The sequence below is a fragment of the Gopherus flavomarginatus genome, chromosome 4 (genome assembly GCF_025201925.1).
Source record: "Gopherus flavomarginatus isolate rGopFla2 chromosome 4, rGopFla2.mat.asm, whole genome shotgun sequence".
Lineage (NCBI taxonomy): Eukaryota > Metazoa > Chordata > Testudines > Testudinidae > Gopherus > Gopherus flavomarginatus.
The window spans coordinates 123,819,159-123,844,906 of NC_066620.1; the positions used below are offsets into that span (position 1 = coordinate 123,819,159).

Here is a 25,748-nt window from a genome sequence, read left to right on the forward strand (position 1 = left end):
GACTGCCGCTTGTACCCCTCTGGGCATACATATTCTTATTCCTATCCCACCCTTTGTCTGAACAACCAGTTCCTATGTCTGTTACCACCAAGCTGTCTGAGACCAAGTTTTTGCTTCTTTGCTTGGCTTCTACTCCTTGTTCCTTTCATCTCTCCTCATCCTTTCTCCTTCTACCATGTCCTGCTCCTTGTTCCTGATTCCTTTCCTTGACCCCTGCAGCTGTCTCTATCCTTGACCTTTGATGTAACTTTTGAGTCTGATTACGGCTTAATCCTTAGCATGACTCTGGCTTTGACACTTGGTGTGGCCTCTGACTTTGGTTTTCAATTTGGTGTGACTCCCAACCATGACCCTGATTCTATCCTTGGTTCTGACCACTTGGTCAGACCACCCTGTTACAGGCTCTCACAAATGTCATGTGAGGTCTCTAATAAAAGCATTTGTCATAATAATAACAAATATATACAAATCATATATAAGGAGTTGTGTATATGTACTAAAAATATGATTTAAAGTCTGTCACCAACCAAAGAGAGAAATAGGTTTCTTCCAGACAGGAGGTAAGATGTGTATCTCTGTCAAAATGTAAATTAAGCATTGTAAGTTAGCACAGTGAAGCCCCATTTACGTCGGAAGTCAACAGGAGTGTTGGAAGTCAATAGAGAGACAAGACACATGAAATTGAACCACAAGGGCTTGCCCTGTCTCATGAGGCAGACAGTGAACTTTGGAAAATTTAAGAGGAAGGCAGAAAAGAACCATGTTCTGCACCAAGCAAGTAAATGGATAACATGTTTGCAGCATTTCCAAATGTTTTGATAAATGTAAAGGACATTTGTGGTGAGATAAGCTACTTTAGACAGATGGTTAGCTGGAGAGAGGGCAGACTTTTCTCATGGTACTACACCCAAAACCATGACCTTCAGTGTTGGGATTTTTTTGGTGTCATTTTTACCAAGCCATGATTGCAGTCCTCAGAGCTATAGATTACCAGAGCTTCTTAGACAATGACCAGGTGAAGCTATGGAAGAAGGCCTCTAACCTGATAAAATCTCTCTCCACCATGGAAATATTAGGAACTTGGAAGGCTGGTGAATGAGTGTGTAGATGGGAATGTAAACTTCTGTGTTGGTGATGCACAAAAAGGAATGGAATACACCTCAATCTGTTTTAACTGAGTTGCCTCTTCAGTGCTGATGAGAGTAAAAAGTATAAATATTTTTGCCACTAAAGTAGGAACAGATACAACTCACATAGGAACAGAACTGTTGAGTGAAAAGTTGGCATTTTCAGAAAGTCACTTTTCAAAGTATGTTATACTTTAGAAAGGTGGTCAATATAACTAACAAACATAAGAAAGCTTAAAGGAAAGCCAATATGTGTTCCCTTTACAGAGAGAGAGTGCAACCCAGGGGACCAGAAATTCACCTTTACTTATAAGGTAAAATAATCTAGGGGCTTTAGTGCCAAAGTAAGAGAAAACTTAGTAAGTAATCTGTAAAGGAAGAGACTCAGTGTAAAGATAATGAAATAAGGAACTTTCCACTATTAGTTTGTTCTAATATGGCTCAAGTCAGCAGTGACCAAAAGTTGCTAAATTCTCAGGCTTTTCCTTCTCATAAACTCTGTGTTATGAGTTTATAGTTTTTGATGACTGTAGTTCACTGAGAGTCAGGATTTTTCTTCCTCAAGCACTCCATGGAAAGGATAAATAAATAGAGGTCCACAACTCAAACCAGTAAGTGTATTTTATAGGAATTTCTGTCAGTATAATAAAGATAAATTGAAATGTAATACATTTTAAAAAAGATACTTTTCTAGCATAAAAATATGCTGACTTTTTTTTACACCTACTTTCTTGCATCTCTCACATTGACCTCCCAACCTTCTAAGCAGTTTTTCTTAAAAGTTGTGCATCATGCAGAATATAAAATAATTAGAATGTGTGCATAATCAATTTATTTGAACGCAGCATTTTTACTAGTTTGCTCTCTTTGCTTGAGCTATATGAAATTAGTGTTGAAAATTGTCAGTGTATCCTATTGAGTATAAAAAGAAACAAACAGTTGTGAAGAAATACAATTTTAATCTGAAAACAGAACACTTGATGTTTTAAACAGTGAGCTTCCAAAAGAAAGAACAGAGATTTATTCTTTTGTGCTTTGTAGTAGGCCATATCCAATGTCAAAAGCTGATGCGCATTATTTTCCATAACATCACTGAAAAGATATCAAAAGTGACAACTGAGAATTTAAAGCAAATATTCCATTTTGTTTACATGAATCCAAAAGCTCTATACTGTATAAATATCTTTGCATTGAACAGCATGGGGAATAGCTAAGCAAGAAAGTACCCATAAAAGCATATATATCACATGGATTCTGGAAATGCATAAAGAAATGTTATGGTAAATGACGAGAACATTAAAGCAATGGAAATTGAATGACTTGAAAAGCAATTTAATTATTCCCCAAAATACTACCACAAGATAATACTTTAACTGAGGAAGATACTGCTAACCCCAGGGTGCTAAAAGCTCTTTTTCAAATACAGTACATCTGAATGGGGCTAATTCAGAAACAGCAAAATTCCAGCTAACTGTGTTGGTTTGGGAATGCTTGGTTTTTAATAAAATGTATTTTATGGGAGACTTGGTATGCTGTTTACTCTGCATGTGTTTTATGAGCGGATAAATTTATTAGGATTATTTTTTCCCCTTTTTTTTGTTTATGAAGGTGAACAAAAGCAACAAACATTGAGTTTTGAAGGGAGTTTAGAGAAGGGAGTGTATGAAACTTTCTGTCCAGGTATAGTTCTACACATACCATGACGGATAGCAATGGAACAGTGGTTGTGTCTTGCAGTAGACTGTATTACTTGCAGTAATGTAGCAATTCTAAGTATGCCACAGTTTTTTTTATCTGGTTTAAAAAAATGACCAATCACTGAGTTAATTTTCATTTTAATAAAGATTTACTTTGCAATATTTATTACTTCTGAAACCAGAGCGCTCTGGATTCCAGAAGGTGCCCAAATGAAAGTAGCTTAAGCATAAGTAGCTAAAGTAAACTTTTAGATGTTAAAGCACACAAGCTACAGCAACTCAGAACAGCCTATCATTTTACATAAATATTATCTCAAAAGAAATGTCGTGTCTTGTGAAAGCCCTCAATTTATTTCATAACCAAGTTTATTTCAATACACTCCACTTACATATTTTTCTCTCTCACAAATTTGATTGAGTTTTCACAGACCCCTGCTGGGCACTTAGATGAATACTTACAGATGGCTGAAATCAATATTGTTCTAGAATCTGGAAAAAAAACAATTGCTTAGCAATTGAACTGTCACTTCGTGCATTAACTCAATCACTGAACTGAAGTATTTGGCTGTTGGGTCAAGCATATGGACGCCTTTCAATAAAAAAGATCAAATTAAAATATTCTGTATTGACTTTAAATTTTGTGAATTATGCAATATTTTAATCTTGCAACGTTGCTCCTATTTATTACTCAAGCATAACATATTTCATTGATCTGAATGTGAACAGTCATATATTAAATGTACTGTTACAAGTGAACTGCAAGTTTTCCCAAGAGAAACTCTTTAGTTTCCATGTCTAAGTCTAAGCAGTAATTTTTTTGTGATTTTAAGTATGTTATGCTAATTGTGGCCCCAATCATACAAAGGCTTAAGTACAATGGTAGGGTTACTTTCAGAATGTAAAGTTAAACACATGCATATATTTTTTCAAGAGTGAGGTCGCTGCTGCAACATAAATATGAACATGTTAATCTATATTGGAGGATTTACTTGATTCCAAAAAGAGGAGGAAGAAGACAGCTTTTACAAATGTCTAATTTCAAAGGCAAATGCTGGATCACGGAGTGGCTGAACTATGGCAGCAGCAGAAGGGGCTTTTATGTGATAGTTCTGAAAATAATATTTCTTTTGAAAAACATACAGAACAAGCAACAGTTTCGGAGAGTTTGCCATCCTCAGGGATCCAAACTCCTATGCTCTTGATTAGAAAATACTACAGTCTCTAAATTGATTTTTTTCAGGTACCCACAAAATGAACATAAGGCTGTGCTTTAATGAGTCTCATAGAATAAATATGCTTGTGCTGTCTACGTTAATTTTTACAGAGGCATGATTTCAGGGAAAAAATGATATTAAATATATTCAACCATCCTATTCAAGCAGAAGAGGGGAATAACCCAATTTCTGTGCAGTCTCTGTTGCTTTGATGTAGTAAGAGACTGATCTTTCTCAATAAAAATGTAATGCTTCTCAATGTGAACTTGGTGTTGCAACAATCATCATTTTCTGTACCAACTTCCACTGAATGTACTCTCCTTGTTACTACTGCAGTGAAATCAATAGTGGTATAATTAAATTCTTGAAGACTTCTTTTGAGATGATTCCTATGCATTGAAGTTCCATATGGGTCTGTTTCCCCAATGGGGAAAATTCTGGCACACAGAGTACAGTCTGTAATCTCCCAGCAACTTCCTACAATATTTACAACTGTGGATTGACAAGACATAGATTTCTGTATGCAAAAATAGACAGTCTTTCTTAGTGGCATTTTTCTTCCTTAATTGAGGCATTTTTAATAGACTGGATCTGTAAAAATGTGATTTCTGTGAACCTTTTGGACAATTAAACCAGCAATGTGTATAATTTAATGAGAAAATATTACGTTAAACAATGGCTGGAGAAACTATAAAAATGATTGTTTTTATGGTTTTTTAATTGTTAGTTTTAGGAGAGGTGAGAGGATATTGAGGGTAAGATCAAAGCCTTTTTAAATCTGAATTGTCCTGGTGATGATACATGGCTTTGGGTCATGCTCTCCTTGTTACATTTTCACTGGTGCTACCTTGAGTTTTTAATGTAGGTCAGTATTGTTCCCTACATGGGATATTCCCATGGAGGAGATGGGAAAGTTTCATTTGCATTCTTCTGTTTAAAGTAGTGATGTACTTTGCCCAACTACAGAAGTATAACGGGATGCAGCCTCCCCAAACCTACAGGTAATTTTACTTTTGAGAAAAGCCTGTGCAATTGTAGTGGCTCTCAATCTCTTAGCAGTTCTTCAGGACACATTCTACATGATCGAGAAAAGCAGGGGAAGCTAATGCTTACAGGGTGAGCACTAAGTTATTGGCTATTATCGTACAAGGGAGGAAGGTACAATTCCTTGGGTAGTGTCACATTCTGGGGTGAAATACAGACCAGTGAGGAATTGTCACCTCTTAGCCTGTAACCCTGAGTACCTCACAATGTCTTGCTACTGTAATCCTCTGCCCAGGATACTAGACTTCCACTTACCCCCCGCACCCCTGCCTTAGTTAACAACTGGTAAGGTGACCCCAGACTCTCCCCAGCCCCGAATTTTTCCCCAAAACATGTGTTCTGAAATGTCCAACCTTGTCGTAGAACAAACAGAAGAATTATAGGGTTCGTTGCTCCTTTGAAGAGTCAATATACAACAGTTTGATACTTTAATTGGAGTTACCAAACAGTTCAGTTCAAACACAGCACTGGGTTGGTTTAGATTAAAAATAAAGCAAGTTTATTTAATTCCAAAGAGATTAAGTGAGTACAAGTATAAGGATTAAAGTCAGAAATGGTTACAGGAGAAATAAAGATAAAATGCTTTCTAGCAACTAAAACTTAACAAGCTAGACTTAATTCAAAGTAAAATCCTCACCATGTGCTTTCACCAACATGGCTGACCAAACCCCTGGGCCAGGATCTATCTCCTCGTGTGTCAAAGGACTAGTATCATTGTCTTCTTAGATGAAAGATAGATTACTTGGGGTTTCTTGGTCCCTCTCTTTTATAGTCCAATAAATCTTTGAAATGGATTCTTCTGAATAATATGTCAGATAAGTCTATTCCCAGCAACTTGAAGGAAGTTTTCTGTTGCTTCTTCCCCTTCTGGAGTTGTCTGCTAAAATGGAAATTACTTTAGTTCCTGCCCCTTCTGGTGCAACTTAATGAATATTAAAAATGTCCTCCTCTGTCATGATAATGTAGGATTTGCCTCCACCACTTGTTAGCTTGATGGATCTGTTCACACAATATGTAAATGTAGTCTCATTGTCTTACAAAGTACTATGGAAGTAACTCCCAGGTGAGGAAAACTACATTCCTTTGTTTAAGATAAACTTGTTTAATACCTTTACCTAGTCTAGGGAACCCGGTCTTGAACATATGACAATGACATCCTATAAGGGGAATGCATAAATTTACATATTATGTTGCTATATACATTTTACCATAATGTTATTAACCTGCAAGTTATTAGTTTTCAAATGATGTATCACACGGCATATTTTGTAGAGGGGTGCTTAGGGCCACGAGTAGTGACCAAGTTCCAGCATCCTGCTCAACCTCACAATACAGACATTCAGAGTGAAGCACAATCCCCACGGGAGCTTCCATGGAAGGAGCAGATCTTTGAGTAAGATTGTAATAATAATAACGCGTAGAAGCATCCCTTGAGATTTGTTTTTTCCCTCTAATATCTAATAGTATACGCTGTATTTTTCATGTTTTGGAAAGTTGGCAATTACTCTTGTATAAATATGCGAACAATTGATTTTGCACTGTTTATCAAAAGGAGGTACAGAACCCTTAGGGTGCATTGTCTCTTGTCTTTTGTCTTCAAGTAACATTTTTATCCACAGTCTACATCCACATACAAATGTGGTAAGTTACTGTAGCCTAATTAGAGTTAATTTTCTTTGTATATTGAAACCATGTAACAAATTCTGAAGTAATCCTTGGAGGATCTAAAGATAATAAATAATTCCCTTTCAGTTAACACTGAATAGATTCTCAGTGAAGCTATTAAAAATTTAATTTGAATCAGGAATGTTATGAATCCAAGAGCACAATACTTTGAATTGTTTCCCCATACAAATGTGCATAAACATTCAGGAGTTCAAATTGCTTTAGTTGTCCACATGTTGTAATTTTTTGGGTAATGTAGTTCCACATTCCATTCATTGCCGCTAATGTTTTAATGGATTTTTTGCTTATTACAGTTTTGGCAGAATTAATTGAAAAGTTTGTGTTGCATCTTTCTGAAAACCCATCAGAATGTTACTTCAGCACTGAAGAATATGAAGGTAAGTTTGCAGACACTTCGTATATGAATTTAAAAGAAAAATAATATATCCAAAGCTTTTTGACTATTAAAAAAGTAGCTAGACATCTTTAATATTCTTTGTTTAACAGTTCATGTATTCGTTATTCAAATCATGGGGAACATTTAGTGTCCTTCTGGGGCTTGGTCTACACTGAGAGGGTGTGGAGGGGTCGATCTAAGATACGCAACTTCAGCTATGAGAATAGCGTAGCTGAAGTCGATGTATCTTAGATCAACTTAGATTGACTTACTTCGCATCCTCGCGGCGCAGGATCGACGGCCGCCACTCCCTCGTCAACTCCGCTTCTGCCTCTCACCCTGGTGGAGTTCTGGAGTTGGCAGGGAGTGCGTTCGGGGATCAATGATTTTCTAGACAAGACACAATACATCAATCCCCGATAGATTGATCACTTCCCACCAATCCGGCGGGTAGTGTAGACGTACCGTAGAACAGGACCTGTTTGTTGAAGCATACTATGGCTAATGTTAATGAAATTTTGAACCTTCTTGTAGTATATGTACAGTACATAAAGAGAGAGACAGAATACATGATGGTGTAGTATAAAGGTTTTATGAATGCTTATTTAGGAATTAATGACATAGGTGACTGAGTAATGCTGCCATTCCAAACAAATGCCAGTAAAACCCATCATGTATTTATTGTTTATAAGTCACACATTTAACCAACAGCTATTTTAGAAATGTCTTATATAGTTTAATTGCAAGTGAGGGCTGGGTTTTTTTTGGTTTTTTTTTAATGCCAGCCCTCCCTTCTAATTACTGTGAGTCCATCTACATGTGTCAGGGAACTAAAATACAATTAACACACTTTTTAAAACTCTAAGAATGATCCAAACTAACTTTCCCATACATTAAATGCCAAGACTATAATTAATTTTTCTCCATACTAGAAGGAAATATTGTGTGTCCTATTGGAAAGCTGGTAATCTTCCCATTTTGAATAGTCTTAAGCTCCTTTTTCTATCCCTGCTAGATCAGAATATACCTTACCTTAAATCTGTTTCTTGTGCGATGTTGTCCATTCTGAACCCCAGTAGAGGTTCATAGGGAGAATTTAGTGAAGGAAGAAAGACTCTTATTTTTTTTTTTTTTTTTTTTTTTTTGGTAAGAGGTTTGTTTTTGTTTAATTGCAGCTCTTGGAAACTACCCAGAAGTTATTAATATTTGAATAAATATTGATGCATATAGATTAGTGAGCAGAGTGCAGGTGAGTTAGTCAGAGATAAAGGATACATAAAATTTTATCACCTGGCTCTGCAGTTTAATGTCATTTTTATTGCCACAAAATATGTAGCATAGCATCAGAGTTAATTGAGAGCTGGTCAGAAAAAATTAAGTAAGACATTTTGTATTAAAATTTGCCAAGTTGTTGAAATCTAAATATGTTGCAGAAATGGCTTGTTTTTGCTTAAATTCTGACAGAACCCAGGCACACTGCCTTGGAGCCAAGGCTCCCTGTATAGCTGGGTGGAGAACAGTTTCTCAAAACATTTTGAAAATTTTTGGTTTTATTCCAAATCAGAGTAATCTCAAAATTTAAAGATCTTTAAATCCTCCATGAAATGGAATTACCATTTTCTGCCCAGCTTCATTTATTTTTTGTGAGCTTAGGGTAGTTATTATTCATGAATGAGTTTTATGAAGTAAAATTTTCAAAAGCACCTGTGTCCTATTGAAAATGAATCTTGCTTAGCCTCCTAAGAGACTTAGGTACTTCTGAAAATTTTATCATCAACCCAAATCAATGCAGCTAAAGGAACAGATACTTGATTAATGTCAATTTCTCTAGCTCCAGTTGGCCCCAAATCTCTTTGCACATCATATCATAATGTATTTTGCATATACCATCTTTGTTACATAAACTATTTTAGGAGGGTTTTTTGAGATTTTTAAAACACATAATTGAGATTATTTCTTTATTCTTTTATTTACCATGTGTTCAACTGTGCTGGCTCAGAGACTGAGGAAAATAAAAACTAATAAATGTAAAATATTTCTAATCACAAGTTGAAATATTTTTTCTAGATCAGAAATATCATGATTTTAAAGTTCTGTGTCTCAAGATCTTTCAGTGCTAGATGAAAGTCCTAAATTCCGTTGGAAAGGTGGGATTCAACCCACTTTCTAGTGGTATAAAACTTACATGAATAGCCCTGTAGAGACGCAAGGTATCAGAATTCAGAGTTGTGACATTTGTATGTATAGAAAATCTGGGCCAGATCTTAGTGGATATGACTACTCTTCAATTAAAAACCTGTGACTGGCCCATGCCAGCTGTCTTGGGCTCCCAGGGCTTGGTCTAAGGGGCTGTATAATTGTGTAGAAATGCGGTGTAGAATCCTGCAAGAGGGGAGAGTTCCAGAGCTTGGGCTGCAGTCTGAGTCTGAATATCTACATCGCAATTAAACAGCCCCTTTGCCTGAGCCCCAGAAGCATGAGTTAGCTGGCACGGACCAGCTATGGGTTTTTAATTGCAGTGTAGACACACCCAATTTTGCCTGCTCTCACCTTGGGCTGGTGGAAGGAGAGAGGGTTGTTCCACATTTCTGGAGAGAAAGAAGAAATATTTCCTTGATGGATTGCTTTTTCTTTTTTAAATGACACGCTTTAAAAGCTGCTCAGGAATTTGGAATGTTAGAATAAATCCAGGGGTTAGTAAGCAAGCGATACAGCTATAAGCATGTGAAAAATTGTACAAGCCTAGTCAATTTATCAGTTGTATATTGCCAATCTAAATATATTATAATCTTGGATTCTAATCGCAGTTTTAATGATGTATAGAATTATGTAAATGCATGTAGAATTACTGTATGATTTTGCATTACTTTGAACAGAAACGCCAGGACTACAGTATAATTTAATTATCCACTCAAAACCATATATTTTAGGCTTTATTCTCAAAATCCTACAGTAAAGCTGTGAATGAAAGAGGTTTGGATAATAGTTACCAGCTTCCTCCTGAGAGAGAAATCTTTCAAGCAGGCACTGCATCCTGGTCTCTCTGAAGTGTGGGAGGTTAGAAAGCAAGATCAAAAGACAAGCCTAATTCTGATCAATTTTTAGATATGATGGAGTTTCTCCTGCACATGTCAAAGTACAGCAGAAAGAGTGGATAGCCAGGGGAAATATTAGGATGCATGTTAGGCTTGGGAATTCAGTAGGCTTTATACCCAGTTATATTCATTACTCAGAACTGGAAAAAGTAAAGAAGTATGGACACAGTAAGAAAACAAAACTGACAAAAGCAGAGGCCTCATTTCTGGGTTACCTTGGGTTTTACACTTCCTCTTTCCATGGTAAACAACTCAGGCTGCATGACAGCCCTTTTCAGAGTTTCCCAGCAGTATTTTAACCCAATCATTTTTATAAACAAAGCAAAGTTAGACACACATTCTTGGAACATGACTGAATGTTCAGTTCTCAAAACAAACATTCACGTATACATTATATTGTTCCTTAACATTACTGGTACCAGGCTCTCTCAGAATTCATTAATATGTAAAGCATTAGTTCTTATCAGTCTCTTTTCCACAGTTGTATCTGTGCCATTGTCACAAATAGTGATACTCCTAATTTTATTAGATTTCTTATTCTTGACCCTGTATAAAGTCCTCCACTCCGTCTAGGTCATAAAACATTTGTTATGATTATGAAGAAGATAGTATTAGACAGTTTTGTGACATATGGAAGTTTGAAAGTCATGTGTAACCCTTCTGACAGGTGGAGCCAACAGCAGCCAGGGCCGGGCTCAATATCTAGAGGTTCCTTTTCAACAATACAATACAGAACCAGCTCAAGCCCCCACCCAGTAACCTGGGAAAATTACACACCACCCCTGGGTTCCTCTGAGAGACAAAACTTCCCCACTCGCAAGCACTGAGTGTAGAAAAGAAACTTTAAATTGAAAGGAGTGAAGTCACCTAACATTAATTAGGGAAAATACTACAAGCATGATTCATAATCATAAAACTGTGAGCAGGACACCCACCCCAGAGTACATGGGGCAGTGTCTTCTGCTTCATGTTCTTGATTTCTACAGCCAAAAGTTTCTTTTCTGTGCCCCTCTCTGCTCTCTCCTCATACACCATTCACAGTGGCTGTCCTTGATCTGTGAGGAGCCAGGGCTCAGAGGTTCATATGTGTGAGTTCACCTCCCACCCGGGGAAGAAGGCAGCTTGCTTGCTTCGCCATCTGACCACTTGCTCTGTCTGGCTGCCCTGCCAGCCGTGGTTCCTCTCTTCTGGCCACCCCACTAACTGTAGTTCCTCTCTGCTGGCCACCTTGCTACTATGACCCCTGCAGGTCAGTCTCTTGAGGTTTCACCCAGCTCTCAGTGATTTTCAGCTCTTAGGCTAGGCAGATATGCTGTCCCACTACAAGTTATTGTCAGCTCTTTTGAGCACTTAAAATAACAGAAGGCTCCTGATGGAACCTGTTTAGCTCTATCTTTGAACAGTGTAGAGGAACAGGTAAAATCAGACCGGGGATCCTGAGGGAGAGTCCGCACCTCCTGTCTGGGATACCTGTCCCCACCCTCTTACTTTCACAGGTGTCTGGCATTAGAGCCCCTGGTTTAATGAGGTCCTTTCAGCTGAGGGTGACCCCCTCATTTGGGACAGTTTAATTACAGTTCTGCTCCCTTTTATTTATACAATAAAGACAATAACACTCATAACATTTCACTACCCCTGCATTCAGTACTAAACTGATTTTGTAACCCAGCACCAGCCAAAGTTGATCACTTTGAGCAACACTTCTCTATCTGCTGGATATCTAGGCACAGTAGGTGTGTTCATGATTTTAAAGTTCTGTCTCAAGATCTTTCAGATCTAGATGTAAGCCCTAGATTCTGTTGGAAAGGTGGGATTCATTCATAAATATAATTTTCTCTTGAAGTCTCTCCTCCTCCCAGCTAGCTGTCGGGGGAGAACTCATTCAGTCTCTGCTTACAAATTAATACACTTAAGGGCAAAAAGTAAGCTCTTTTCCCTTCATATGCTGTGAAATGAGTAGGGCCAGCCAGAAAACAATTCTGTTTCTTGAAAGCTTTCAAGGTTTGTAACTTTTTTTTCCAGTGCTGAATGAAATGGGAATCAGGACATATGCTTCCATGACAAATTTAAATGTTAGGTTCCAGCGGCAAAATAATGAAATAAAAATAGAAACCCATGATCATTAAGAACTGAGTTTCCTTATCTCTTGGATATCAAGTTTGCCACTCTCTGATCTGATAATGAATGGTTTCAGAGTAGCAGCCACCTCTAAGGTGCCACAAGTACTCCTGTTCTTTTTTCTGATAATGAATGACCACCTTAATACCCAGCCTTTCCAAGATCCTCTATCAGAAGGTCTTCTGGAAAAATTTTTCTAAGAAAGGGGACAACTGATTCTTGACCAAGACTAATTGTATTACTTGTGTTACATTATACTGTCGTTCCTTCACTAGCCTGTTAATATAATGTCAACCAAGTCTTAAAAATACTAATATTTAATACAAAAATAAGGAATGGCTTCTTCCCTACCAGCTAGTGCATTTTTAAGGAATTAGCCCATGGAGGTGTGTGTTAAAAAAGAATCAGTCCAAAATAAGAACATAAAAACATAAGAATGGCCGTACCGGGTCAGACCAAAGGTCCATCTAGCCCAGTATCTGTCTACCGACAGTGGCCAATGCCAGGTGCCCCAGAGGGAGTGAACCTAACAGGCAATGATCAAGTGATCTCTCTCTTGCCATTCATCTCCATCCTCTGACAAACAGAGGCTAGGGACACCATTCTTTACCCATCCTGGCTAATAGCCATTTATGGACTTAACCACTATGAATTTATCCAGTTTTCTTTTAAACACTGTTATAGTCCTAGTCTTCACAACCTCCTCAGGTAAGGAGTTCCACAAGATGACTGTGCACTGTGTGAAGAAGAACTTGCTTTTATTTGTTTTAAACCTACTGCCTATTAATTTCATTTGTTGACCCCTAGTTCTTGTATTATAGGAATAAGTAAATAACTTTTCCTTATCCACTTTCTCAACATCACTCATGATTTTATATACCTCTATCATATCTCCCCTTAGTTTCCTCTTTTCCAAGCTGAAGAGTCCTAGCCTCTTTAATCTTTCCTCATATGGTACCCTCTCCAAACCCCTAATCATTTTAGTTGCCCTTTTCTGAACCTTTTCTAGTGCTAGAATATCTTTTTTGAGGTGAGGAGACCACATCTTACTCAGTATTCAAGATGTGGGCGTATCATGGATTTATATAAGGGCAATAAGATATTCTCTGTCTTATTCTCTATCCCCTTTTTAATGATTCCTAAAATCCTGTTTGCTTTTTTGACCACTTCTGCACACTGCGTGGACATCTTCAGAGAACTATCCACGATGACTCCAAGATCTTTTTCCTGACTTGTTGTAGCTGTTAGCCCCCATCATATTGTATGTATAGCTAGGGTTGTTTTTTCCAATGTGCATTACTTTACATTTATCCACATTAAATTTCATTTGCCATTTTGTTGCCCAATCACTTAGTTTTGTGAGATCTTTTTGAAGTTCTTCAGCAAACTTTGCCACCTCACTGTTTACCCTTTTCTCCAGATCATTTATGAATAAATTGAATAGGATTGGTCTTAGGACTGACCCTTGGGGAACACCGCTAGTTACCTGTCTCCATTCTGAGAATTTACCATTAATTCCTACCCTTTGTTCCCTGTCTTTTAACCAGTTCTCAGTCCATGAAAGGACCTTCCCTTTTATCCCATGACAGCTTAATTTACATAAGAGCCTTTGGTGAGGGACCTTGTCAAAGGCTTTCTGGAAATCTAAGTACACTATGTTCACTGGACCCCCCTTGTCCACATGTTTGTTGACCCCTTCAAAGAACTCTAGTAGATTAGTAAGACACGATTTCCCTTTACAGAAACCATGTTGACTGTTGCTCAACAGTTTATGTTTTTCTCAGTGTCTGACAATTTCATTCTTAACTATTGTTTCAACTAATTTGCTCGGTACCGACGTTAGACTTACCGGTCTGTAATTGCCGGGATCACTGCTAGAGCCCTTTTTAAATATTGGCATTACATTAGGTAACTTCCAGTCATTGGGTACTGAAGCTGATTTAAAGGACAGGTTTCAAACCTTAGTTAATAGTTCCGTAACTTCACATTTGAGTTCTTTCAGAACTCTTGGGTGAATGCCATCGGGTCCCGGTGACTTGTTAATGTTGAGTTTATCAATTAATTCCAAAACCTCCTCTAGTGACGCTTCTGTCTGTGACTGTTCCTCAGATTTATCACCTACAAAAGCCAGCTCAGGTTTGGGAATCTCCCTAACATCCTCAGCCGTGAAGACTGAAGCAAAGAATCCATTTAGTTTCTCTGCAATGACTTTATTGTCTTTAAGTGCTCCTTTTACATTTCGATTGTCAAGGGGCCCCACTGGTTGTTTAGCAGGCTTCCTGCGTCTTATGTACTTGAAAAACATTTTGTTATTACCTTTGGAGTTTTTGGCTAGCCATTCTTCAAACTCCTCTTTGGCTTTTCTTATTACACTCTTGCACTTAATTTGGCAGTGTTTGTGCTCCTTTCTATTTGCCTCACTAGGATTTGACTTCCACTTTTTAAAGGAAGTCTTTTTATCTCTCACTGCTTCTTTTACATGATTGTTAAGCCACCGTGGCTCTTTTTTAGTTCTTTTACTGTGTTTCTTAATTTGGGGTATACATTGAAGTTGGGCCTCTATTTTAAAAAGCACCCATGCAGCTTGCAGCGATTTCACTTTAGTCACTGTACCGTTTAACTTTTATTTAACTAACCCCCTCATTTTTGTATAGTTCCCCCTTTTGAAATTAAATGCTACAGTGTTGGGCTGTTGAGATGTTCTTCCCACCACAGAGATGTTAAATATTGTTATATTATGGTCACTATTTGCAAGCGGTTCTGCTATAGTTACCTCTTGGACCAGCTCCTGGGCTCCTCTCAGGATTAAATCTAGAGTTGCCTCTCCCCTTGTGGGTTCCCGTACCAGCTGCTCCATGAAGCAGTCATTTAAAGTATCGAGAAATTTTATCTCTGCATTTTGTCCTGAAGTGAAATGTTCCCAGTCAATATGGGGATAATTGAAATCCCCCACTATTATTGGGGTCTTAATTTTGATAGCCTCTCTAATTTCCCTTTGCATTTCATCATCACTATTACTGCCCTGGTCAGGTGGTCGATAATAGATCTCTAATGTTATATTTTTATTAGAGCATGACATTTCTATCCATAGAGATTCTATGGAACATGTGGATTCGCTTAAGATTTTTACTTCATTTGAATCTACGTTTTCTTTCACATATAGTGCCACTCCTCCCCCTGCACAACCTGTTCTGTCCTTCCGATATATTTTGTACCCTGGAATGATTGTGTCCCATTGATTGCTCTCAGTCCACCAAGTTTCTGTGATGCCTATTATATCAATATCCTCCGTTAATCACAAGGCACTCTAGTTCACCCATCTTATTATTTAGATTTCTAGCATTTGTGTACGAGCACTTTAAAAACTTGTCCCTGTTTATTTGTCTGCCCTTTTCTGTTGTGCTAGATTCTCTTTTATGTGACTGTTTATCATCTGGTCTGGCCCTTACATTATCCTCTTCCGTCCTCTGCTTCTGACTATACTCTGGAGATTCTCTATCATCAGACTCTTCCCTAAGAGAAGTCTGTGCCCGATCCACATGCTCCTCTGCAGCAGTCAGCTTTCCCCCATCACCTAGTTTAAAAACTGCTCTACAACCTTTTTAATGTTTAGTGCCAGCAGTCTGATTCCACTTTGGTTTAGGTGGAGCCCATCTCTCCTGTATAGGCTCCCCCCATCCCAAAAGTTTCCTCAGTTCCTAATGAACGTAAACCCGTCCTCTCTACACCATCGTCTCAACCACGCATTGAGACTCTGAAGCTTTGCCTGCCTACTTGGCCCTGTGCGTGGAACTGGGAACATTTCTGAGAATGCCACCATAGAGGTCCTGGATTTCAGTCTCGTCCTGGAAGCCAAATTGAGGCTGCTAAGGAAATCTCTCCTACCCTTCCCTATATCATTGGTATCTACATGTACCACGACCACCGACTCCTCCCCAGCACTACACATAAGTCTGTCTAGATGCCTTGAGAGATCCGCAACCTTCGCACCAAGCAGGCAAGTCATCATGCAGTTCTCCCGGTCATCACAAACCCAGCTATCTATGTTTCTAATGATCGAATCTCCCATTACTAACACATGCCTTTTCCTAGAAACTGGAGTTCCCTCCCCCGGGGAGGCATCCTCAGTGCAAGAGGCAAGCTCAGCACCATCTGGAAGGAGGATCCCAACTATGGGAAGGTTTCCCTCTACTCCCATTGACTGCTCTGCTTCCCTGGGCCTTTCTTCCTCCTCAACAGCACAGAGGCTGTCTGAGCGGAGATGGGACAATTCTACAGTGTCCCGGAAAGCCTCATCAACATACCTCTCTGCCTCTCTTAGCTCCTCCAGTTCCGCCACCCTGGCCTCCAAAGTCTGTATGTGGTCTCTGAGGGCCAGGAGCTCCTTGCACCGATTGCACACACATGCCACCAGCCCACAGGGCAGGTAATCATACATGTTACACTCAGCACTATAAACTGGATAGCCCCCACTCTGCTGCAGGTCTTCTGTCTGCATTGTCTCCTAGTTAATGAAAGGGTGATTTAAAGAAATAGGTTTTGAATGTAGTTTGGTTTATAGGTTTTAAGGGGACTAAAGGGGCACAGACAAAGGACCCCCACTCCCTTTCCGCTCCGTTCCCAAACTGTCTTCCGAAACTCCCTGTTAGCACTCCCTGGTCGCTTGTGCGTGACTTTATAAAGCCCTGGCCTGAGTGAATGCCCTGCCCACTGATTAAGGCTCAGCCAATTACCAGAGGCTTCTAGCTTTCAAACCTTCCTTTGAAGCTCACAGCCTCCAACTGCCAGCCACAGCACACGGTCCTTCAAACAAACAAACAAACAGGCTGACAAACACAAGCTCAGCACACAGCAAGTAACCCCTAAACACAAACAAACACACACTACAGACAGTCACTTACCCCACAAATGCTGTATTTGCTCCTCCTTCACCTGGAGAACTCCCTTGCGAAACTCCCTGTTAGCAGCCCCTGTTCTCAAAAAAATAAAAACAAATCAGTCAATCTACAGAAACAAAAATATAAGAAGACAGACCTTCCACAAGAATTACTGTATAATATATAACCGATAATGTATAAGTAGATTTTAGGATCACATCTCTTCCCAAACAGCCCTCCCACCTCCACCTCCAAAGAAGCTCACAGAATATCTGATGGATGGTGGTATGCTCCAACCTCCCTCTGATGTTACTCCTTGGGATTTGAACATTGAACAACAGAGGCTTTAACAGAAGCCAGATGTTTTATTTTAATAAACAGAAGCTATAATTTGTATGAAAATAGTTTCAGTACAGTGCATGGATACTCAGTGTTTATCATGTTCCTTGAAATAAGAAATTCATTATCTTTAAAAAAATGACAGCCCTTAGATAGCTGAAATTAGAATAACACAATCATCCATCTGTTGTGGACTCCCTCAGGATTTCAATCTATTGTAAAATTGTGCAAATCTGAAAAAATCAAATTAGGTTGGGTTGTTATCCCTTTAAAGATCAGAGGAGAAAAAATAACCGATAAATCTTTATGCAGTTGCAATACTTAATTATAAACAGCAACACAATCTTAACTGAAGTTAACTTTTTATTATCAGCATTGAAAATGGATTCTGATTTGTACTCAGATGAGAGCACATGCACACAGTATGGCATTACAAGTTAATGAATTCTCTCTATCCTCCTGCTGCCATTGGTACTTTCCTTTTTGCTTTTATTTTCCTCTGACCTAAAATATGAATAATCTAGAGCTAAACCGTGGTTCTTGTAGCAAGTGTAGCACTGAGCAGGGCAAGAAATGAGAAATTGCCGTGGTGGTGGAGGGGGAAGTATAGCATCTCCAGAAGGGAAAGGAGGCCCCAGTCACTTCCTATACTTGTAGCACAGATGTAGTTTTCCCTTTGTCCCAATGCTGACTTCCCAGCCCAACCCCCAGCCAGACATGCCCTTCTTGGAATATGCCAGTAGCTCTAGCAGCCTCTCCTTACATGCAGGAAGTACAAGCAACCTCATTATGGCTGCCTCCATCACAGTTGCAGTGGGCTGAGGCATTGAGTTCCAGTCCTCTGTTCCTTTCCTCCTACCTGCTCAGGAGCAGATACAATTTGATGCAAAGGCGACATCTGCAGTTATAGTCATGTGGAGAATACAGGCAGGTAGCTTGGGTATAAAGAGCAGCATAGAGGGTGAGACACGGCTTGGCGAGTAGAGTCTCATAAACCCTTATTGCAGTGTTTCTCAAACTGGGATCGCTGCTTGTGTAGTGAAAGCCCCTGGTGGGCCAGGCTGGTTTGTTTACCTGCCCTGTCTGCAAAGAGAATGGAGGGGTACCAAGGCACAACTGTGACTACCTAGGGTTTTGAGGGGAATAACAAGCGTAGTTAAGACAATATGCATATAGGTCTCTGTTATTTTAAACCTACCTCTCTAAGCTCTGTGTACCAGTTTGACAAAAAAAATCATACTTTGTTTTGGGGAAACTGTTTCTGTGTCACTGGATACTATTGCTGATCAGAGGCTCCTAAAGTAGAACTTTGGTCCAACCCCACTTAGACCTGCTAGGAAACTAGGTAATACAGCTGGCAACCAGGGAGGTGTAAGCTGGAGATGCAGTTGGAGTGTGGTTGGATTGCAGAGACCCACCCTAAAAAGAAGTGGAGGCATGGGGCTACTACTTGAAATACATGCACTCGGGGGAATAGGAGAGGGTCTCAAAAGAGGCATCCTACCCAAGGACTGTAATGGGATCTTTAGAACTAGGGTGCAGAATGATGCCCCTGGATGGTAAAGAGGTTTTAAATCCTCATCTTGAGTGCACAGAGCTGCTCCCTTCAGTGTTGCCAATAATTTAGGGAGTCCCCTTTTCCCCACTGTTCCTCCATTCCAAACCCATGAGGAGAGGGAGGGAAAAGGGGGCAATCCTTAAAGTGGCACTAGGGGTTTCTTTCCACTGCTGGAGCAACATTTCCCCACCTCTGAGGCTGTGGAAGGGGGTGAAGGGTGGACATTTGTGCTAGCTTTTATTCCCATGCCCATTCCACAACTCACAATAGGCAGAGCTTTTCAAGAAAGTTCTTGAAACACAGCAGCACAGAAGTGCATCCCACAAGTGAGAATATGTAGAGAGGGCTGTCCAAGCTCAATAATCTGCAACTAGAAAAGCCTTCTGAGAGCAATAATACAATTGCTCAATCATACAAAAGCAGAGCATAGAATTCACTTCACATTAGACAAGGCTTCAGCCTGACACCTGGCTTTATATTAAAATCCATTTGTAAATTTATAAGTTTGTTTCTTCATCCATTTTTTTTCTTTTCTAGAGCAAGTTCTTGAACAGATTAGCCATCAGATGGGCAATCTTGTATTTTTACTAAAAGAGTTGTGGGTGTAGTTTAAGTAATCTAAAAATTAAAGGTTAACTTCTAAATTGCATGGCATATCTCATAATTCCGTATCTAATTAAATGAGAGATGTGTAGATAGAACAATGTTCATCTTAAACTACAGAAATCTACCCATATCTCATGTGGTATTAAATTTTCCAACACTTTAAATAGTTTTTCTTAAACTTGAATTATTTCACTATTAACTAAAAAGTGCCCTTTAGATGTTTAGTCAACTTTATTGAGGAGAAAAATAAACACGAATGATGACTCAGTGGCTGCAACAGCAGCCTTTCAATCTCTTAATGGTGAGTGAAAAGAACAAAGGAAAAACAAAATGGGGCAAAGGGAAGGGGCATATTGAAACCATTTTGTTGTATGAACCTGATTTGATGCTGAATGATTGAGGGAATGCCTGTACTCAATACCATAAAGTATGCAGTAAAGTTTATTATCTAATCATTTCTTTCTGTTCTGAACATAGTCCATTAGTCCAAAATACTTGGTTGTCTCTCTTCTTTAGAGGTGAGTGGGTGTGGCTCAAGATGTTGATTAGCAATTTGTCCATTTAGCGCTGCCACTTCCTATTAATACCTAGACAGCTAAAGATAATCCTTGCACAAAATTTAACATCAGTTCAAATAAAGTATAATGTTATGAAACCTAATTTAGTAAATAAACCTTTACAGTTAGTAAGTGCACAACCAATTTCCTTCACTACTGGTAGGAATACTTGTTGGTTCGAAGTTTGTGTTCTTTAAGTCATTGCATCAGGACAAATTGTGAATCCAATTCTTGCCAGAGACACGAGACACACATTCTTCAGACTCGCAGGGGTCAGCAACCTACAGCATGCGTGCCGATTTTGCCTGGCACGGAGCTGCCAGCTGGGGTCCCGGCCGCCAGCCCCGCTCAGCCGGCTGCCGGCTGAGTGAACAGAACCCCAGGCCAGGAGGAGGCTGAGCGATGCTAGCGGCCAGGACTCTAGACCAGCTACAGGCATGCCCCCGGTTCCCCCCTCACCACACTCGGGTTCTGTGACTCCTGGGAGTGTGAGCCGCCGGGGCATGGGGCGCACAGAGACTGCCGCCCGCATGCAACTGCTGCAGAAGCCCCCAGGGAGGGCGGGCACTGGGCCTCAGCCTGGGCATGTGCCCCCGGGCTCCCCCCTCACTGTGCTGAAGTTCTGCAGCTCCCAGAAGTGTAAGCCGCCACTGCCCCTCCCGCAGCTCCCCCTTCACACTGCCTCAGCACTTTGCGGGGGAGGGGCTGTGCGTGAAGCAGCCCAGCAGCATGTTTTGCCTCCACATGGAGCCAGCATCTGACCGCTATGGGCTTGGTAAGGGGAGTCCGGGGGGGGCAGTCAGGGAGCAGGGAGAGGGTTGGATGGGTCGGGAGTTCTGGGGGTCCTGTCGGGGCGGGGAGTGGTTGGATGGGGCGTGGGAGTCCCGGGGGTCTATCTGGGGGCGAGGGTGTGGATAAGGGTTGGGGCAGTCGGGACAGGTAGGGTCCGGGGGGGGGGCAGCTAGGGTGGAGGGGGTCTCAGGAGGGGGCAGTCAGGGGACAAGGAGCAGGGAGACTTGGGTAGGGGGTGGAGTTCTGGGGGGCAGTTAAGGGCAGGGGTCCCAGGAGGGGGCAGTCAGGGGACAAGGAATGGGGGTTGGAAGTTCTGACGGGAGCAGTCAGAGTGGGAAGTGGGAGGGAGTGGATGGGGGCGGGGCTAGGGCAGGGCTCTCCCCTCTTTTTTGATTGTTGAAATATGGTAAACCTAGGCAAGGGGGAAGCTGCGGGCGCATGGGGGCTGGTGCCCGTATACATCCACTGCAGCTTGTAAGAGTCCCCCGGGGGGGTGCCAGACCGCAGCCTGGGCAGGAGGAGTGGGGGGGCCACAGCTGCTCCCCAACAGTGATGCCACCGCTGCCTTTGCAGGGCTGGGGCTCGCTGCTGCCGCACATGCAACACTCTGGCTCTCCGGTGCCTCCGGAAGGCGGCTCCTCCCTGCCGAGCTGCTGCAGTGGCCCAAGCCCAGCAAAGCCAGTGAGTGGACTTGGGGCGGGGGCCACTGGGGTGGAGTGGAGAGGGGAGGGCTCGCGGGGGGAGTGTGAACCCTCCGGTGGAGTTCAGGTGGTGGGGAGGGGGGAACCTGGTCTGGGGAGCACCCCTTGGGCATGGCTGGCCCCATGGCTGGCCCCTGGGGTCTATAAAGGCTCGTTGGGATTTACCCACAATGAACCAATGTGCAAATGGGGGGGGTGCAAGGTGGAAGTTTCACCTAGGGTGCAAAATATCCGTGCATCGGCTCTGCCCCAGGGGGTGCGTGCACCCCAGTTAAGAACCACTGCAGTAAGCTGATGAGATCTGAATTTTAATTTAATTTTAAACGAAGCTTTTTAAACATTTTAAAAAACTTATTTACTGTACATACAACAATAGTTTATTGACTTATATTGAGAGACCTAAAAAGGTTAAAATGTGTTACTGGCAAGCGAAACCTTAAATTAGAGTGAATAAATGAAGACTCAGCACACTACTTCTGAAGGGTTGTCAACCCCTGCTTCAGAGTATGCTTAGCATTTCCAATCAAGAGATATCATCACTCTTTCAGATGGTATTGGTCATTTCCTTTTCCATTGAAACTGATCCTTGACCTTAGTGGCCTTAGCCATCAGAGTTTGAGATCCTGAAACTTATCAAATGTAATGAACTGTTTATTTTCTCTTTTGGTTTTGGTCTAGGTTTTCTAACTTTGAAGTAAATAATGGTTTATAAAAAATACAAAAACCACTACCTAAAAAAACTTGTTATTTTCATTTTGGTTTTGATCTTTCTCTTCTTCCCTCTGGTTTTTACTTTTGCCAGCAGGATGTCTAAGTAGCAATCACCATTTAGTGTATTGTTTACGTATTTGGAAGGTGAAGAAATCCTCTGTCTGGTTATATCTGCTGATGCTCAGAACTGGAAAATGTGTCTGCTTTCAGGAAGGAGCTTATTGGGGAGGAATGATTCTATTTTGGGGGTGCTTTTAGATTGTTTTTGCTTTATTTTATTATTTCTTAAGTGGAACCACATGCCATTCAGAGATGGGGGAAGCTTTGTGTTTTCTAAAAGTGTCCCAATACACCAATGGATTTGAAAAGAGAACAGACTTGCTTGGTTTTTAATCATTGTGAGACATACAATTAATGAATATTGGGAGGAAACCTCTTAAGGCAGGCAGTTCCTTCTGGGACTCAGAGTGGATGTTTGTCTGTTTGCCAAGATTACATAGTACCCAACTGAAGATCTGGGGAATTTTTCTGCTCCTTGCTATGCTTCTGTGAAGAGATTTTCGCAGAAATGCACTTTAAATCATTAGTTAAGGCACTCTGGAGTGTGCCCTCGGTGCCCTAAAGTCCATTAGCATCTCTGCACTAACTCCCCGTGTGCACACTCTGACTGTGCAGGGAGCTGCTGCATACCACCTACTGTGGGCTTTTCCCCCATGTTGACTAGCCCTATGTGTAACTCTAATCTGAGTAGAGGCTGCCCTGAGTGTTCCATGTACCATTTTGTGGAATCCTGGCTATGTCGTGTGAAGGAGGCCTTGTTCTGCATCAGACTTGGGACCCTTTTCTCTGGCAGATTATGGATTCATGAGCTGAGAACAGGGTAGGCATAATTCCGTGTTTGCTGAGGATTCAGTAGCTGCCCCACAAATGGAACAGTTAGTTGCCTTGGAGCTGTGCTTGTTTGTGAGCTCTGTCATGGTGTTGCATAGTGGGGAAAGAGGAGAGGTATCAATAAAGAGAGTTCCAGCAAGATTATAACACAACCCACCAAAATAATCAATCCACATGTAATACAAATAAAGATTTTTTTTTGTATAAGAGGTAAATATCAAACATGAATGTGGATTATGTAATAATGTCTATAAGAAATCAGCCAATTAATGATAGCTTGACAGGTTGGGAAGAGGTTGGTCCTTTATTTATAATTGTTTAAAATAAAAAATACAAATATATGTTAAACTGCAACCACACGGACCTTCTTATGTTGTTTGTCTTAGATTACAAATTCCTGCTATCAGGAAATATATCTAGGGCCCTACCAAATTCATTTTTTCGTCAATTTCATGGTAATAGGATTTTAAAAATCATCAATTTCATGATTTCATTTATTTAAATCTGAAATTTCACAGTATTGTAATTGTAGGGGTTCTGACCCAAAAAGGAGTTGTGGGGGGTCACAAGGCTATGGGGGGGGGGGGGTGATACTGCTACCCTTACTTCTGCAGTGCTGCTGGCAGCAGTGCTGCCTTCAGAGCTGAGCAACTGGAGAGCAGCACTTGTTGACCAGAAGCCCACCTATGAGGTCAGAGCCACTGCCAAAAGCAGTGCAGAAATAAGGTTTTCATGGTAAGGTATTGCCACCTTTACTTCTGTGCTGTTGCCTGCAGAGCTGGGCCCTCAGTCAGAAGCCACCACTCTCTGGCCACCCAGCTCTGAAGGCAGCAGCACAGAAGTAAGGGTGGCATGATGTGGTATTACCACCCTTACTTCTGTGCTGCTGCTGGGAGGGCGCTGCCTTCAGAACTGGGTGCCTTGCTAACAGCCACCACTTTCCAACCACCCAGCTCCGAAGGCAGCAGAGACGTAAGGGGTGGCAATATTGTGGCCTCCATAAAATAACCCTGTGACTCCTCTTCAACTTCCTTTTGGGTCAGTACCCCCAATTTGAGAAACACTGGTCTCCCTCATGAAATCTGTATCATATAAGGTAAAAACACATACAAAAGACCAGATTTCATGGTCTGATGCATTTTTCATGGCTGTGATATAGGTAGGGCCCTAAACATATTTGTCTACATACAGAACCAAGACATTGGGCCCTGTTTCTGACTGTATTATTAATACTAAATTATACTAATAAACCGCAGTTGATAAGCTTGCTGCCACCACACAGTCCTCCTGCTGGAAAGAGAGAGAGCCAGATCCTTATGTGGGAGTAAACTGGTGTAATTCCACTGAAGTCAGTGGAGCTGAGTCAATTTATGTGATAATCTGGGTCAGAATGTCTGAGTTGCTGTCAATGGCTGTCAATGTTACTAATAGCTTTGTTGAACTTGAGGTTTTTCCAGTTTAACTGTAGAGGAGATAGACTAGTGAAGATGTTATGAAGTAGAATGATATGAAATGGAAATTAATACTAATTTAAGTTAAATAGTAAACTGTCTGTTTTTTCCCCAGCACTAAAATACAATACAACTTATTGCACAGTTTCATTCAGAAATTATTATAATAATTTTAGAAAGTTCTTGTCTTTCAGTCATTATCAGTTTTACTAGCTATATTTTTATCAGCAAGGAGACTGGTATCCAAGCATAACCTCCATTGCTATTTGGTACTTTAACTCTTTAGGCTCCTGACTGCTGTTGTAGCTTTGGAAGATAAGCATGCATGACTTAATGAATAACTGGATTTATTCATATTCAGTTAATTGGCCACTGCAGTGTGCTAAAGAGGGATGTGGTTGGTACCTTTATAACTTGATTAGTTTCCACTAAACTAAGAGATAACATCTCAAGATCTTCAGGCTAGGTCTCCTGTTCAGACAGTTTAATGGAACAAACTGTCAGTTCTATCCAGTCTAGTCTTTAAGTCAGCAAGAATTTTTGTTACAAACTACTCTTGCTTGTTTTTTCATGCCAGACCTATCAGTACAGTCATTCTGCTTTCTCTGTCTGCTGTCTGACGGTTGCTAGTAGTTCATGGTTTTTTTTATTTTGTTTGCACAGTTGTATTCCTTTATTAGCCAGTGTCTGTTATCACTAAGTTATGGCTATAGTTTGTCTGTAGCATTACTTAAATAGTCTGCAAAAAATTGGAAGAAATCTAAAACAGTGAGAAGAAAATAGCTAATGGAAGATAACTGAGGAATTTAGGTGAGGAAAGGAAAGAAAGCCCCTCGAAAGGAAAGAGATAAAGAAATTAAGGCAACAAAAAAATTATATTAGAAAGGTTTGGAAATCCAATGAATGGA

At 40.5% G+C, this 25,748-nt stretch overlaps 1 protein-coding gene across 3 annotated transcripts in view; it reads left to right on the top strand.

The window, feature by feature from the left end:
* The window catches only part of TBC1D32 (TBC1 domain family member 32), a 187,186-nt gene that overhangs the window by 122,592 nt on the left and 38,846 nt on the right, over positions 1 to 25,748 (top strand). For all 3 annotated transcript variants that reach the window (XM_050949461.1, XM_050949462.1, XM_050949460.1), the window contains one exon: positions 7,062 to 7,145. In XM_050949461.1, the coding sequence (XP_050805418.1) occupies positions 7,062 to 7,145 (84 nt within the window). The remainder of the gene's footprint in view (positions 1 to 7,061; positions 7,146 to 25,748) is intronic.